Source organism: Squalius cephalus, assembly GCF_949319135.1.
Source record: "Squalius cephalus genome assembly, chromosome: 17".
NCBI classification, from domain to species: Eukaryota; Metazoa; Chordata; class Actinopteri; order Cypriniformes; family Leuciscidae; genus Squalius; species Squalius cephalus.
The window spans coordinates 2272987-2291210 of record NC_137138.1 but is presented as its reverse complement, the minus strand read 5'-3'; the positions used below and the strand labels follow the sequence as shown (position 1 = coordinate 2291210).

Sequence of the window (18224 nt, the reverse complement as noted above, 5' to 3'; positions counted from 1 at the left end):
CTAAACACTACCCAGGTGAGACGCTCCTCTACACACTCCTGTTAAACTCGAGTTAACCCCTAAACACTACCCAGGTGAGACGCTCCTCACATACTCCGTTAAACTCGAGTTAACCCCTAAACACTACCCAGGTGAGACGCTCCTCTACACACTCCTGTTAAACTCGAGTTAACCCCTAAACTCTACCCAGGTGAGATGCTCCTCACACACTCCTGTTAAACTCGAGTTAACCCCTAAACACTACCCAGGTGAGACACTCCTCACACACTCCTGTTAAACTCGAGTTAACCCCTAAACACTACCCAGGTGAGACGCTCTTCACACACTCCTGTTAAACTCGAGTTAACCCCTAAACACTACCCAGGTGAGACACTCCTCACACACTCCTGTTAAACTCGAGTTAACCCCTAAACACTACCCAGGTGAGACGCTCCTCTACACACTCCTGTTAAACTCGAGTTAACCTCTAAACACTACCCAGGTGAGACACTCCTCTACACACTCCTGTTATACTCGAGTTAACCCCTAAACTCTACCCAGGTGAGACGCTCCTCACACACTCCTGTTAAACTCGAGTTAACCCCTAAACACTACCCAGGTGAGACGCTCCTCTACACACTCCTGTTAAACTCAAGTTAACCCCTAAACACTACCCAGGTGAGACGCTCCTCTACACACTCCTGTTAAACTCGAGTTAACCCCTAAACACTACCCAGGTGAGATGCTCCTCACACACTCCTGTTAAACTCGAGTTAACCCCTAAACACTACCCAGGTGAGACATTCCTCTACACACTCCTGTTAAACTCGAGTTAACCCCTAAACTAGGGATGGGGCCGATCCGATCCAGTATCGGTATCGGGACCCGAGACCAGTGTAATTCACGTATCAGATTTTCCCGATCCAACCTGCGGAGATATCCGATATCCATGAGTCATGTCTGCGCTCGCTTTAACGTCTGCTGAAATGACTCCAAAAGTGATTCCCGCCGGCTAGTCTGCTAGCTGGCTGCAAACTGTGGAATGGATTTCCTGAACGGAGGCGCGGCTCAATGAGACACAGAGTTATGAGACACGCCCCCGCTCAGGAAATCCATTCCGCAGTTTGCGGCTAGCCAACAACGTCTGCTGGACACTGGAAACACCGCAGAGCAAGACAGCAAAATGTTATGTTTGCAAAGCTGTAATTCAGAGTCTTTTGAAGCTCCCTCGCGTCGTACAACACAACGAACGCAATCAAACATTTAAAAAAGCATCACGTTACTGTGCGTTCACACCAAATGCGAATAGCGCGTCAAATTCGAGTCTACCGCATCTATTTTGAATCCATTCGCGCGTCCAGAGAAAAATTGACGTGCGTAAAAAGCAAAAGTTTGAAGCGAAATTGACACGCGTCTGAAGCTAAATCCGCTTGTTTGTTTGCACGATGCTGATGTTGATCGAGCATTTACTGCATCGGAGCGAGGATCACCCTTCAGATAGTGTGTGTGTAAGATGTTTAACGTTACACTTGCACTTTTCTTATATTTCAAGACGCAAGTAACGTTATTTGACATTTTGGGAATGTAATAAATATTGACATGACAATCAATCTGAAACCCCAGTTGCATATTTGTTTTCAGAATGGGATTTTTCCTGTTAACAGGATTTCCTGTTTTTCTGACTTCCTTTTCTGACCTTATACTTTCCTTAAGTTGCCTTTTGGGACATACATGCATGCATGCATACATAGCCTACGTAACTTACATAACATATCATTACTTGCTTGTTGAGAGAAGTTTATTTCAGCATCATATAAAATAAACAATAATGATAATAATAATATTAAAGCAAACACAGCTCTGGTATCGGAATAGTATCGGTATCGGCCGATATCCAAATTCAGGCATCGGGACTGGATCGGAAGTGAAAAAATGTGGATCGGTGCATCCCTACCATAAACACTACCCCAGGTGAGACGGCCCTCTACACACTCCTGTTAAACTCGAGTTAACCCCTAAACACTACCCAGGTGAGACACTCCTCTACACACTCCCGTTAAACTCGAGTTAACCCCTAAACACTACCCAGGTGAGACACTCCTCTACACACTCCTGTTAAACTCGAGTTAACCCCTAAACACTACCCAGGTGAGACACTCCTCACACACTCCTGTTAAACTCGAGTTAACCCCTAAACACTACCCAGGTGAGACACTCCTCACACACTCCTGTTAAACTCGAGTTAACCCCTAAACACTACCCAGGTGAGACACTCCTCTACACACTCCCGTTAACCTCGAGTTAACCCCTAAACACTACCCAGGTGAGACACTCCTCACACACTCCTGTTAAACTCAAGTTAACCCCTAAACTCTACCCAGGTGAGACGCTCCTCACACACTCCTGTTAAACTCGAGTTAACCCCTAAACACTACCCAGGTGAGACACCCCTCTACACACTCCTGTTAAACTCGAGTTAACCCCTAAACTCTACCCAGGTGAGACGCTCCTCACACACTCCTGTTAAACTCAAGTTAACCCCTAAACACTACCTAGGTGAGACGCTCCTCTACACACTCCCGTTAAACTCGAGTTAACCCCTAAACACTACCCAGGTGAGACACTCCTCACACACTCCTGTTAAACTCGAGTTAACCCCTAAACACTACCCAGGTGAGACACTCCTCACACACTCCTGTTAAACTCGAGTTAACCCCTAAACACTACCCAGGTGAGATGCTCCTCACACACTCCTGTTAAACTCGAGGTAACCCCTAAACACTACCCAGGTGAGACACTCCTCACACACTCCTGTTAAACTCGAGTTAACCCCTAAACACTACCCAGGTGAGACGCTCCTCACACACTCCTGTTAAACTCGAGTTAACCCCTAAACACTACCCAGGTGAGACGCTCCTCACACACTCCTGTTAAACTCGAGTTAACCCCTAAACACTACCCAGGTGAGACACTCCTCTACACACTCCCGTTAAACTCGAGTTAACCCCTAAACACTACCCAGGTGAGATGCTCCTCACACACTCCTGTTAAACTCGAGTTAACCCCTAAACACTACCCAGGTGAGACGCTCCTCACACACTCCTGTTAAACTCGAGTTAACCCCTAAACACTACCCAGGTGAGACGCTCCTCTACACACTCCCGTTAAACTCGAGTTAACCCCTAAACACTACCCAGGTGAGACGCTCCTCACACACTCCTGCTAAACTCGAGTTAACCCCTAAACACTACCCAGGTGAGACACTCCTCTACACACTCCCGTTAAACTCGAGTTAACCTCTAAACACTACCCAGGTGAGACGCTCCTCTACACACTCCTGTTAAACTCGAGTTAACCCCTAAACACTACCCAGGTGAGACGCTCCTCTACACACTCCTGTTAAACTCGAGTTAACCCCTAAACACTACCCAGGTGAGACGCTCCTCTACACACTCCCGTTAAACTCGAGTTAACCCCTAAACACTACCCAGGTGAGACGCTCCTCACACACTCCTGCTAAACTCGAGTTAACCCCTAAACACTACCCAGGTGAGACACTCCTCTACACACTCCCGTTAAACTCGAGTTAACCTCTAAACACTACCCAGGTGAGACACTCCTCACACACTCCTGCTAAACTGCAGTGAAACCACAGGATTCAAGCACAGCTTCAGTCAAACCACAGATGGAGGATGATCCTTTTATTTAACCTCAGACCCACAATCCTCTCTGATCGAGTGTTTGCTCGTGATCCACTGACGCCCCCTGGTGGCTGCTGTGTGTGTGTGTGTTTGCCTTTGTTGCCTTTTGGCTAGTTAGGGACATTTAATTTAATATTCAACAATATTATTGATCTGCCTGCTTTGACACCATTATACGAGAACTGAACTGAGCTGGACGATGACATCACCGTTTACTCCAGAACTTTTTTACAACAAAAATGAACCATCACTGAACTTCCTTAAGCTGGACTGTGACGCTATTTTCTTCTGGAAACAAACTTTGTTGCATTATTTTCCTGTTATCTCTGTAAAGCTGCTTTCAAACACTCAACTGTGTTGTAAAAAGCGCTGTATAAATAAAGATGACTTGACTTTGGGAATCACATCATCAAACCCTCAAATCACTGACTAGATTTCCTCAGAAGTGTCAGTCTGTCAAGTTAGTTTCCTGATCAACTGAGATAAACCTCTGTAGCAACAGGAAGTCCAGTGTCTGATTACAGCTAATGCCGTTTGTTGATCCATAGGCAAGACGTCGAGGCTCAAACTGATTTTCCCAGCTATAGTTTAGGATTTTTAATCAAATTTCAGATTATTTTAACTTTTTAAAAAATGTATTCTGTTTATTCTTACGAAGATTTGAATGAGGCCAGATTACATTTTTAGCTTTTTTCGAGATGCAATGTTTGATTTTAAAGTATTATTAAATGTTGAAAGTAACAAATGTTGAAAGTATTAAATGTTGAAAGTTAATTAAGTTAAAATACTTTTACAGCATTTATTTAGTTCTTTAACTAATGTAATTAACTAATGCTACTAATGAAACTTTGTTGCAAAGTGTTTTTTTTTTTTTTTTTACTGAAGATTCTTTTCATAATTTACTTGCCATGAAAATAGCTGTTAAATTATAATCAAACACAATAATTTGCTAAAACTAAATAACAGTTTTAGTAATATTACAGTACAATCAAACTGTCACTTGTTTTACACTTTATATTTTTATGCATTCAGTAACATTACAGTACAAGCAAACTACACTGCATTTTATTTCTTTAAATGTATTTTTTAGGGCTGGGCAACGATTAATCGCATAATGTATAATTAATAATTATGTATAATTATTTCGTATATATAAATACACACATGCATGCATGCATATTTAAGAAAAATGTGTTATTTACATATAAAATATTTAAATATAATATATATTATGTATAAATACAGTAGTCAACATCTGAACTGGATCAAAGCCTTTCATCAAAGTTATACATGAATTTTGAACAATACCCGTTCTTGTCTTAGGACAACTTCATGAACTTTTGTGATCCACTTCAAATGTTGACTACTGTATATATATATATATATATATATATATATATATATATATATATATATATATATATATATATATATATATATATATATATATATATATATATATATATATATATACATATACATGCAAATATTTCTTAAATATATACATGCATGTGTGTATATTTACAAAATAATTATACACAGTACACACACATATATACTATGTAAACTTTTATTTTGGATGCAATTAATCCCGATTAATCGTTTCCCAATCCTAGTATTTTTGTTGTTGGGTTTGCTTTCGGATTGTCTAATTGCATATTCTGTCTGCATTAACTAGTGAAAAGAAAAAAAAATAATTTCCCTGTGTTCTGGAGACATCACTCCTGGTTTAGTGTGTGTGACACTGGTTTTAAACACTCCTCTCTCTCTCTCTTGTCCCAGATGTGTGGAATAAGACGGGCCCTGTGAAGATGATCCGCTGGTCCCCCGACTGCAGCGTTGCCATGGTGACGTGGGACTGTGGGGGCCTGTCCCTGTGGAGTGTGTTCGGGGCTCATCTCATCTGCACACTCGGAGAGGACTTCGCGTGAGTCACATGACTTTATCACTGTCCCTGCGTCTCAGTGTTCTCACTATCCATCCTAAACAGTGTGTGAGATTAGAATAAGTGTGTCCCAAAGCATAGTTTGTTGAAGAGTATGCCGGAAGTCCCCGGATGATCTACTATTCCCGGTGGATTCTCGAAGTGCGGATCCGCGCTCACTATAACAGCTAATATTACCCATGATCCATTGCGCTTTGGACGAAGATTTATTACAGAACTACAAACACGAGTAAAAAGTGTTGTGCGAATGTGCGCGACCGACGGTTAAGTAGAGAGGTTTAGATAAAGGGGTTTGAGTGACTAATAATCAACACATGTCCTTGTTGCATATGTTACATGTACTTACTGTACTAATAACAGTAAATGATGCATAATTACATGCAATTAACCCTCAACCCAACCCTAACCCTATAGTTAGTACATGTAGTTGATTAATATTACTCAGTACTAGGGGTGGGCGATATCTCGATATTTACGATATATCGAGATATTTTTTAAACTCGATATGGATTTTGACATATCGTATATATCGATATATTGTTTATATTTAATTCTGATTTCGCCAATTTGCTTGTTTGCCTTCTCTGTGCTGTGCTCGCGCTCGCCCCCGCCCTCCTCCGCCTCCTTGCTTTTGTTCCCCCTCCCCTCGCGTGTTGTCTCATTCAACCAAGTCCCCCGAGTCCGGTCAGGCACATCAATCTTTCCCCGCCCAGCGAGTGCTTGAAGTGCGTCAGAAACAGCGCGCGCGCGATCAGTTGTTGTTGGTAATTTTTTGTGTAGCGTCGCCTCTCGCCGCATTGCTTTTGTTTGAGGGCGCTTAACACACTCACACTTAACATGCTCCCCTGTAGAAACGGGCCTGGCAGCTCGCGGCAGGTCTAGACACGGTGAAAGTTTCCTGATTGTGACGGATGGCCGAATTTACATGACACATTATAAATTAGCATTAGCCTAAGTTACCTATTCTGCTATATACAGTGTGAAAAAGAAGAGAAGAGGATAAAGGTGGATAAAGACAGAGGTAAAGTGATGTAATGAATGAACAGTTTATCTAATTGCATAGTAGTAAGATACTGTAATTTAATGGCAGTTATTTTTACCTTAAACTTTATGCTAGCAGTTGTTCTGAGTTCTCCAGAGGCCCCAGACAGTGTGATTTTGTAACAATCATGTCAATTTTTAGATGCATTTGTATCACTTTTTTTTAAATTAATGTTTTACTCTACAGTTGTGCAGTTTTGGGGGGATATATGGCATTTTTTTTTTATTTATTTGCCAAAATTAGTAATGATATTTCTATACAGGTTTATTAAAAATAGTGCATGAATATGTATTATTTGTTCCTTTATTTTACAGTTAAATTATTATTTTTGTATACAGGGATTTTTTTTTTTTTTTTATGTCACAGAAGCACTTTGTTCCTACATGAACTGCCTACCTATTTGCAGTCAATAAAAAAAAGACTTTGTGGTATTTGGCATATTTGTTTTTGCAGTAGTTTTTGGGGGGTTATTTTTCCTGTAAAGATATCGAGATATATATCGTATATCGAGATATAGCAAAATATATCGAGATATATTTTTTGCTCCATATCGCCCAGCCCTACTCAGTACTTAAATATACAGACACCTTAAAATAAAGTGTAACCAAAATATGTATGTAATGTTATCCGTGTTATGTTTCATCTGCAATAAGAACGTGAACTTTTATAAAGATCCGTTTGGCTATTAACTTTTAAGTGCATCATTATGCATGAATATGAGTCTCATCATGAAAGACCCGCGACTGCAGATCATCGCGCTTCTGCATTTCTCTCCGATACAGGAGGACATTAAATGAAATGTGGAGGATTTTATCCTTGACAAGATGATTGACAGGCCAGTTTACGTGGCAAGATGCGTGTAACTAAGCAACAGAGAGCAACCGTTAAAGACGCTATTTTATAACGTGATAGTTTGTCCCAAAGCTTGTCTGCTCTTCTGCTACACAAAAAGAGTACACCCTTTTAGGGCGTAGTGCAAGTTGAGACACCGTAACCAGAATATTCACGGATTGAGTTATGCATCTCGACTTTTGTTTCTGGTTACATTTTACAATAAGGGTAATAAATAGTTTAATATCAGAATTTTTTTTTTATTAATTGCTTGACAAACAACACAATTGACATGTATAAAAAAATCCCGATAAGTGTTTACATTAAACAAATTATGCGATTAAAAATTGTTAATCCTAACAATAACAATGCTAACAATAAGCAATACATTTGTTACAGTATTTATTCATCTTTATTAATCTTAGTTAATAATAATAATACTGCATTGTTAGTTCAAGTTTGTTCGTCCATGCTGTGGAAGTATTTGTCATTATTAGTTCATGTGCAGTAATGAAGTTAACCAATGGAAGCTCATATTAAAGTGTTGTTGTTTTTCCTGCTGCAGTTATCGCTCAGACGGCACGAAGAAAGATCCTCTGAAGATCAGCTCTATGGTGAGTGTGGAACCATGCTCTTTATTTACCATCATAACACCATTCATAACCATCAGAACATCATAACACCATTCATAACCATCAGAACATCATAACACCATTCATAACCATCATAACACCATTCATAACCATCAGAACACCATTCATAACCATCAGAACACCATTCATAACCATCAGAACACCATTCATAACCATCAGACCATCAAAACACCATTCATAACCATCAAAACACCATTCATAACCATCAGAACACCATTCATAACCATCAGAACACCATTCATAACCATCAGAACACCATTCATAACCATCAGAACATCATAACACCATTCATAACCATCAAAACACCATTCATAACCATCAGAACACCATTCATAACCATCAGAACACCATTCATAACCATCAGAACACCATTCATAACCATCAGAACATCATAACACCATTCATAAACATCAGAACACCATTCATAACCATCAAAACACCATTCATAACCATCAGAACATCATTCATAACCATCAGAACACCATTCATAACCATCAGAACATCATAACACCATTCATAACCATCAAAACACCATTCATAACCATCAGAACACCATTCATAACCATCAGAACATCATAACACCATTCATAAACATCAGAACACCATTCATAACCATCAAAACACCATTCATAACCATCAGAACATCATTCATAACCATCAGAACACCATTCATAACCATCAGAACATCATAACACCATTCATAACCATCAAAACACCATTCATAACCATCAGAACACCATTCATAACCATCAGAACATCATAACACCATTCATAAACATCAGAACACCATTCATAACCATCAAAACACCATTCATAACCATCAGAACATCATTCATAACCATCAGAACACCATTCATAACCATCAGAACATCATAACACCATTCATAACCATCAAAACACCATTCATAACCATCAGAACACCATTCATAACCATCAGAACATCATAACACCATTCATAAACATCAGAACACCATTCATAACCATCAAAACACCACTCATAACCATCAGAACATGAGCTGATCTAATGTATAGCTTGAATGCTATAGATATTAGACATTAATGTCTATAGTTCTATGATCAAAGCTCTGTAGTTTTAAAACATATAATGCAGTGCAATACAATGATTGTCAGATTTACAAATAAACCTTCCTCAAAAGCTTGATGATCATATTTGATACTCATGATTTTTATGATAAATTATGTCTGGACAAAGGACGTTTGTACAATTATACTGAGGGACTTTTACTTGATAAAGAAGGTTATAGGTTCTAATCGCTTGAATGCGATGTAAAGGCCGATTCACACTGTGACGACACACACTTCACCGGATCAGTGTGTTCATCGAGTGATCATGCGGAGTGTCTGAGAAGTGACGCGCTGTAATCCGGTGATGGACTGCGTTGGTCGGTGTGAACTGGCCTGAAGTGGCTCTGGATGCTGAATGTGTGTGTGTGTGTGTGTTCAGAGTTGGGGTGTGGAGGGGTACCACCTGTGGGTGATCAGCAGCTCAGACTCGACTCCTGTGGAAGCAGAAGGAGACGACAAGCTCCAGCAAGCCGGCATTCTGCAGTTTCAGTTCATTAAGAGCGCGCTGACCGTCAACCCGTGCACGGTGAGACACACACACACACACACACACACACACACACACCCACCCATCACTGTCACTAGTTTAAACACAGACGCATCTGCATGTGTGATTAGAGTTCAGGATTAAATGTGTCGTTAAGAGTCTGATGTGTTTCAGCTCCTCATGGACTCTTAAGTTGACTCGTATGAAAAGATTTTTAATGTGTCCAGATGTAGTTTTAGATTATTTAGTAACACTTTACAATAAGGTTCATTATTGTTTTTTTACATTTTTTTAATCTATACACTAACATGAACTAACAATGAGCAATACATTAGTTACAGTATTTATAATCTTTGTTAATATTAGTTTATAAAAATCCAGCTGTTCATTGTTTGTTCATGTTAGTTCACAGTGCATTAACTAATGTTAACAAATACAACCTTTGATTTTAATTATGTATTAGTAAATGTTGGAATTAATATTAACTAAGATTAATAATTGCTGAAGAAGTATTTTTCATTTTTAGGTCATGTTAACTAATGAACCTTATTGTAAAGTGTTACCTTATTTATTGAAGATAAACTTTGTAAAAAAAGGGTCTTAACGTTAGTTAATGCATTGGCTAACATGAACTAATAATGAGCAATATATTAATGTTAGTTATAAAGTCATTGTTAGTTCACAGTTCATTAACTGATGTTAACAAATGCAACTTTTGAAATCATACAGATCTATTATCATTAGTTAATGCACTGAACTAACATGAACAAAAAGTTAGCAATTGTATTTGTTAGAATTTAACAAAGATACAAACATTAACAAATATTTTTTATAATATATATTGCTCATTTTAGGTTATTTTATCTAATGTATTTTCTAATGTTAAAAATGAGAACATTGTAATGGCTTTTCATTTTCTGTTCATGTTTTGCAACATTTTAAGCTGTTTGCATTAACTATAATCAGACAAACTCCATTATGTTTTGAGAAAGACGGAATCTCATGTAACAATAACAAACATTTAAGAGAAAATGATCTAAATGAATAGGAAAAACAGTGTTTTGATGTAGAAGTTGTTAAATTCTTATCAGATTATTATAACCACATTATAAGAGGCTAAATTTAATGGGGGGAAAAATGAATTGCATGAGTGTTTTTGCTGTTTATGCACATGGAACAGTGATGATCAGATGTAAGAGGATAAATGCAGTATTGATGGTCGTGTGTGTGTGATCAGAGTAACCAGGAGCAGGTGCTGCTGCAGGGAGAGGACCGTCTGTATCTGACCTGTGGAGACCCGACTCAGGCTCACAGCGGGCCGGATAAGAGCTCGTCTCGGGACACTGGGACTCCACTGCACCGGCCCTCGCTCTCCACGCCTCTCTCTCAGGGGCTCAGCACTTTACTGGGACACAAGCACTGGCAGGTGGTTCAGGTACATCACCACACACTCCGAGCTCCATCACACGCTCCAGATCGTTCATCTCAGACTCTGAAATATGCTTCTGTTCCTCTGAATCCTGCAGATTCACAGCACATATCTGGAGACCAACTGGCCCATCAGGGTAAGAACCGCCACACTGGCTCATATTCTCAACACTTCATGATATTTTATACTATTAAGACTATTTTAAACTGTTTAAACCTTGAATGATCTATAATATGTGCACCACAATACATATGTTACCTCATGCAACAATGCAATATGACTTTAATGGCTATATGTGCAATATATATTCAAAGTGCAATTAATACATCTCAATATAAACTAGCATTCAACAGTTTGGGGTCAGTAAAATCAATGCTTTTCTTCAACAAGAATGCAGTAAAACGATCAAAAGACAACAATTATTTATAATATTACAAAAGATTATATTTAAAATAAATGCTGTTCTTTTAAACGTTCTATTCATCAAAGATATCTCAGTTTCCACAAACTGTTTTCAACATTGATGATAATCATAAATGATTCTTGAGCATCAAATCATCATATTAGAGTGATTTGTGAAGGATCATGTGACACTGAAGACTGGAGTAATGATGCTGAACATTCAGCTTTGATCACAGGAATAAATTACACTTTACTATATATTCACATGGGAAACAGAAGATTTACATTGGAATAATATTTTACAATTTTGCTGTTTTTACTGTATTTTTGATCACATAAATGCAGCCTTGGTGAGCAGAGAATCTTACCGACCCCTTTTTGAACTTTTGAACAGTAGTCTACATTTGATTAATCAAGGGGATATATTTATGTGTAATATTGAATATATTTTATAGTATGCCTTGGTCTCTATACTTGTAATTCTTAATTTTTAATGTTTAAGTGTCCCTTGCTCACTGAAAGTTGCCACAGTTTCACTTTTTTTATATATAACCACACAAGTTCGTAATGTTATGATTCTCCTCGTCGATGTTTGCCTCGGTTCATGGCTTATTACTCTTCAACAAAAACTTTTTAAAATCCCTTTGGGGGTAAAAATGAATGGGAATAATTCCAGAACCAGCGCTGCTAAAAAAGTGGGCGGGCACTAATGCTCTTTATAGATGTAGATATGCAGATGTGGGCGGTCATATGTTAATGAGCTGTTCCATTTGGTTCCAAAAATAATTTTTTTCATGAAATGAGTGATTAATCTGGCCGTCTTTGTGTGTTTAGTTTGCAGCGATAGACTGGTCTGGTCAGTGTGTGGCCGTCGCTGGTCGCCGTGGATTTGCACATTATTCTTTATATTCCAGGAAATGGAAACTGTTCGGTAACGTCACACAGGTAAACGTCCCTCTATCAGTGTGTTTTCATTTAAAAGGTAAACGCCTGTGATGGAAACTTTCTTAAATGATGTGTGTTTTCAGGAGCAGAATATGGCGGTGACGGGCGGTCTCGCGTGGTGGAACGACTTTGTTGTTATTGCGTGTTATAATTTCATCGACCGGCAGGAAGAGGCAAGAACGCTTGCATTAATGTTCCTCTGATTTGTCAGTATTGATTTGTGTGTGTGATGGACTGTCTTGTGTTTTCATGGCTTTAGCTGAGGCTGTACGTGCGCTCGGCTAATCTGGATAACGCGTTTGCTAGCGTCACCAAACTTCACGCCGACACACTGTTGCTGAACGTGTTTCGTAACGTGGTGATTCTGTTCCGGGCCGACTGCTCTATCTGCCTGTACAGCATCGAGCGACGACAGGACAGGTGACGCGCGCACACACACACACACACACACACACACACACACACACACACACACACACACACACACACACTGACATAGATCATCTGGAATTAATGGACTAGTTAATTTTGTAATAATCCATTAAAAACCCAGCAATTGTTATTAAACCCTGTCATCATGAAATTCACTGGTGCTACATTTAAATTATTAAATGAATATATAAAAGAGAAAAACATCTGCAAAAAACAAACTAAGCAAAAAAAAACGCTAATAATCTGACAAGATAAGACACATTTAGAAATGCTATATACATAAATTTGTACAAATGTAAAAAAATAAAATAAAAAAAAAATAAAAAAAATTTGGTGCTCCATAGATATGACCCAGAATGCCTTTTTTTTTACTATTTTATGTTTTTTGTACACGACAAGTGTTTTGTAAGATGGATGGATGTTTGTTGTATTTGTCATGAACATGTCTTGATGTTTCCGCATGTGTGTGTCATCAGCCCGAACCCGTCGGCCAGTGTGGAGCTGTTGCAGGAGGTCTCGATGTCTCGCTATATTCCTCACCCTGGTCTAGTGGTGTCTGTGACCCTCACGTCAGTGCGGACCGAGACCGGGATCACACTCAAAGCCCCGCAGCAGGTACGCACACTCTCAAACACACTCGCACACTCTCAAACACACTCGCACACTCTCAAACACACTCGCACACTCTCGCACACACTCACACACTCATGCACACTCTCATATGCACACTCACGCACACTCACACACTCATACACACTCATACACACTCATGCACACTCTCATATGCACACACACTCACACACTCATGCACAATGCACACTCTTATATGCACACTCACACACTCATGCACACTCTCATATGCACACTCATGCACACTCTCATATGCACACTCACACTCATTCACGCACACTCACTCACACACTCATGCACACTCAAGCACACTCACATGCACACTCACACACTCATGCACACTCATATGCACACTAACACACTCATGCACACTCACACACACTCACATGCACACTCACACACACTCAAGCACACTCATGCACACTCTCACATGCACACTCACACACACTCAAGCACACTCATGCACACTCACGCACACACTCGTACTCTCGCACACTCACACAGTCACTCACACTCTCACATGCGCACTCTCATGCACTCGCACACTCACACTTACGCACACACTCACGCATACTCTCACACATTCACTCATGCACACTCTCACATGCACACTCACACACTCATGCACACTCTCACATGCGCACACTCACGCATACTCTTACACATTTACTCACGCACACTCTCACACACTCATGCACACTCACACACTCATGCACACTCTCTCACTCACGCACACTCTCACACACACACACTCACGCACACACTCATGCGTACTCATGGCCCGTGTGTGTGTGTGTGTGTGTCAGGCCTGTTCGGCTGAGAGTATCCTGTTGAATTTGGCTGGTCAGCTGATCATGCTGCAGAGAGACCGATCCGGGCCACAGGTACGAGAGAAGGACACGCCAGCCAATCAGACGATGCTGGTGAGTCTGATGCCCCGCCCCTTATCCTGATCCAATAGCGCACAAGAGTGTTCGGTTCTGTGAGGAAAGATCTCATTCTTTTTCTTGATAAGGAAATGATAATTAATAATAAAATGATGCTGAAAATCAGCATGATTTTCCTCATAGATGGTTAAATAATTCAATGATTAAAATCAAAGGTTGTGCTTGTTAACATTAGTAAATGCACTGTGAACTAACATGAAATCCATGACGGCTGGATTTTTATTAACTAACGTTAATAAAGATTAATAAATACTGTAACAAATGTAGGTAACACTTTATTTTACAGTGTCCTTGTTACATATGTTATGTACTTACCATAGAAATAACAGTAAATTATGCATAATTACATGCAACTAACCCTAATCCTACCCTAACCTTATAGTAAGTACATGTAGTTAATTAATATTACTCAGTACTTAAATGTATAATTACACGGTAACAATGACACCTTAAAATAGTGTAACCCAAATGTATTGCTCATTGTTAGTTCTTGTTGGTTAAAAAAAAATCACAGAAAAAGTGGGCGGTGCTGTTGCTCTCCCTGAATGTCAGTCTGTGATCGTGATCAATTATCTGTCTCTTGACTAACGCGTGTCTCCCTCCGTCAGCCGTTCTGTGCGCCGGTGGTTCTGGCTCAGTGTGTGGAGAACGTCTGGACCACATGTCGCAGCAACCGCAAGAAACGGCACCTGATGGAGGCGCTGTGGCTCTCGTGCGGAGAGGCGGGGATGAAGGTGTGGCTCCCTCTGTTTCCCAGAGACCACCGCAAACCCCACTCGTTCCTGTCGCGCAGAATCATGCTACCCTTCCACATCAACATCTACCCGCTAACCGTGCTCTTCGAGGACGCGCTAATCCTCGGCGCCTCCAACGAAACCATGCTATTCGACGGCCTGAGCTCGTCCTCCGAGACGCTTGAGACGCTCTTCCCGTTTTGCACGGTGGAACGAACATCTCAGATCTACCTCCATCACATCCTACGCCAGCTGCTAATGCGTAACCTGGGCGAGCAGGCGCTAATGCTAGCGCAGTCGTGCGCGGCGCTGCCGTACTTCCCGCACGTGCTGGAGCTCATGGTGCACGTGGTTCTGGAGGAGGAGGCCACGTCTCGAGAGCCCATCCCAGACCCGCTGCTGCCCACCGTGGCCAAGTTCGTCACCGAGTTCCCGCTGTTCCTGCAGACTATCGTCCACTGCGCGCGCAAGACCGAGTACGCGCTGTGGAACTACCTGTTCGCCGCCGTCGGGAACCCCAAAGACCTGTTCGAGGAGTGTTTGATGGCACAGGATCTGGACACGGCCGCGTCGTACCTGATCATCCTGCAGGTGAGGCCTGAACCTAGAAATAAACACACAATTTAACAACAAAACACTTGAAATAAGTCATTATCTGTAGTTGCTCACCATTTATGTTTATCTATTTTACATCTTCAGTAGTTAAATCCACTTTAAATGGTCTGTGATGAAATAAATAAATAAAATTAAACATTTTCATGTAAAGATGCATTAAAGGAAGTATTTTGTAAGATGGACCCAGGAAAACTTTTATAGTTTTTACCACAAGTACACTACCAGTCAAAAGTTTTGGATCGGTACGATTTTAAAAGATTTTAAACTCTTTTAAAAGAGTTTTTAAAAGAAGTCTCTTCTGCTCACCAAGGCTTAATTAAAAATACAAAAAAACAGAAATTTTGTGAAATATTATTACAATGATCAATTACCTGATCATCCTGCAGGTGAGGCCAAAACAAGAAATATTCACCCAATTTAAGAACATAAGAAAATACTGAAAAAATGAAATAAAATACTCTTGAAATAAGTCACCATTATCTGTAGTTGCATCTTCAGTAGTTTAATCCACTTTAAATGGTCTGTGATGTAATAAATAAATAAATTCAATTAAGCGGTTTAATGTAAAGAAACATTAAAGGAAGTATTTTGTAAGATGGACCCTGGACATTTTTATAGTTTTTTTAAGTGCACTACCAGTCAAAAGTTTTGCTTCTGCACACCAAGGCTGCATTTATTAGATTAAAAATACACCAACAACAAAAAACAGTAATATTGTGAAATATTATTCCAGTGTAAATCATCTGTTTTCTATGTGAATATACAGTAAAGTGTAATTTATTCCTGTGATCAAAGCTGAATTTTACTCCAGTCTTCAGTGTCACATGATCCTTCACAAATCACTCTAATATGATGAGTTGATGCTCAAGAAATATTCCTCATTATTATCAATGTTTAAAACAGTTATTTACATACATTACATTTATTGATGAATAGAAAGTTCAAAAGAACAGCATCTGAAATAGGTATGAAATAGAATATTTCACATGTCTAAATATACGATCGTTTATGTGACCTCTCACTCAGGTTTGTGTTGATAATCATGTATATAATATATCATATTTTATCATTTACACTGATTGTATGAACTAATGGAACAGTCCTAAACAGCTTTTTCATAATAGATGGGGCATCTAATTGAATAATCCTATTTTATTCATATTATTTTATGATATTTGTATGCAGAATATGGAGGTTCCAGCGGTGAGCCGTCAACACGCCACTCTGCTCTTCAACACGGCCCTCGAGCAGGGCAAATGGGATCTGTGTCGTCACATGATCCGCTTCCTCAAGGCCATTGGTTCAGGAGAGAGCGAGACTCCGCCCAGCACACCCACCACACAGGTGAGCAGACTTCAGATGGTGTGATGATTGGAGATGTGTGTGTGTGCATGGTGTTGAGATGTTCATGTGATGATTGGAGGTGTGTGTGTGTGTGTGTATGTGCATTGTTGAGATGCTCGTGTGATGATTGGAGATGTGTGTGCATGGTGTTGAGATGCTTGTGTTGAAGCTCTTGTGATGATTGGAGATGTGTGTGTGTGCATGGTGTTGAGATGTTCATGTGATGATTGGAGGGTTGTGTGTGTGTATGTGCATTGTTGAGATGCTCATGCGATGATTGGAGATGTGTGTGCATGGTGTTGAGATGCTCGTGTGATGATTGGAGATGTGTGTGCATGGTGTTGAGATGCTTGTGTTGAAGCTCATGTGATGATTGGAGATGTGTGTGTGTGTACATGGTGTTGAGATGCTCGTGCGATGATTGGAGATGTGTGTGCATGGTGTTGAGATGCTCGTGTGATGATTGGAGATGTGTGTGCATGGTGTTGAGATGCTTGTGTTGAAGCTCATGTGGTGATTGGAGATGTGTGTGTGTGCATGGTGTTGAGATGTTCATGTGATGATTGGAGGTGTGTGTGTGTGTATGTGCATTGTTGAGATGCTCGTGCGATGATTGGAGATGTGTGTGCATGGTGTTGAGATGCTCGTGCGATGATTGGAGATGTGTGTGCATGGTGTTGAGATGCTTGTGTTGAAGCTCATGTGATGATTGGAGATGTGTGTGTGTGTACATGGTGTTGAGATGCTCGTGCGATGATTGGAGATGTGTGTGCATGGTGTTGAGATGCTCGTGTGATGATTGGAGATGTGTGTGCATGGTGTTGAGATGCTCGTGCGATGATTGGAGATGTGTGTGCATGGTGTTGAGATGCTTGTGTTGAAGCTCATGTGATGATTGGAGATGTGTGTGTGTGCATGGTGTTGAGATGTTCATGTGATGATTGGAGGTGTGTGTGTGTGTATGTGCATTGTTGAGATGCTCGTGCGATGATTGGAGATGTGTGTGCATGGTGTTGAGATGC

General features: G+C 40.2%; 1 protein-coding gene across 2 annotated transcripts in view; it reads left to right on the top strand.

The window, feature by feature from the left end:
• The window catches only part of ric1 (RIC1 homolog, RAB6A GEF complex partner 1), a 62663-nt gene that overhangs the window by 34494 nt on the left and 9945 nt on the right, over positions 1-18224 (top strand). For both annotated transcript variants that reach the window (XM_079846894.1, XM_079846893.1), the window contains exons 9-20: positions 5463-5607; positions 8064-8112; positions 9617-9763; positions 10962-11159; positions 11251-11289; positions 12390-12500; positions 12584-12673; positions 12760-12920; positions 13409-13547; positions 14369-14485; positions 15118-15834; positions 17044-17202. In XM_079846894.1, the coding sequence (XP_079703020.1) occupies positions 5463-5607; positions 8064-8112; positions 9617-9763; positions 10962-11159; positions 11251-11289; positions 12390-12500; positions 12584-12673; positions 12760-12920; positions 13409-13547; positions 14369-14485; positions 15118-15834; positions 17044-17202 (2072 nt within the window). The remainder of the gene's footprint in view (positions 1-5462; positions 5608-8063; positions 8113-9616; positions 9764-10961; positions 11160-11250; positions 11290-12389; positions 12501-12583; positions 12674-12759; positions 12921-13408; positions 13548-14368; positions 14486-15117; positions 15835-17043; positions 17203-18224) is intronic.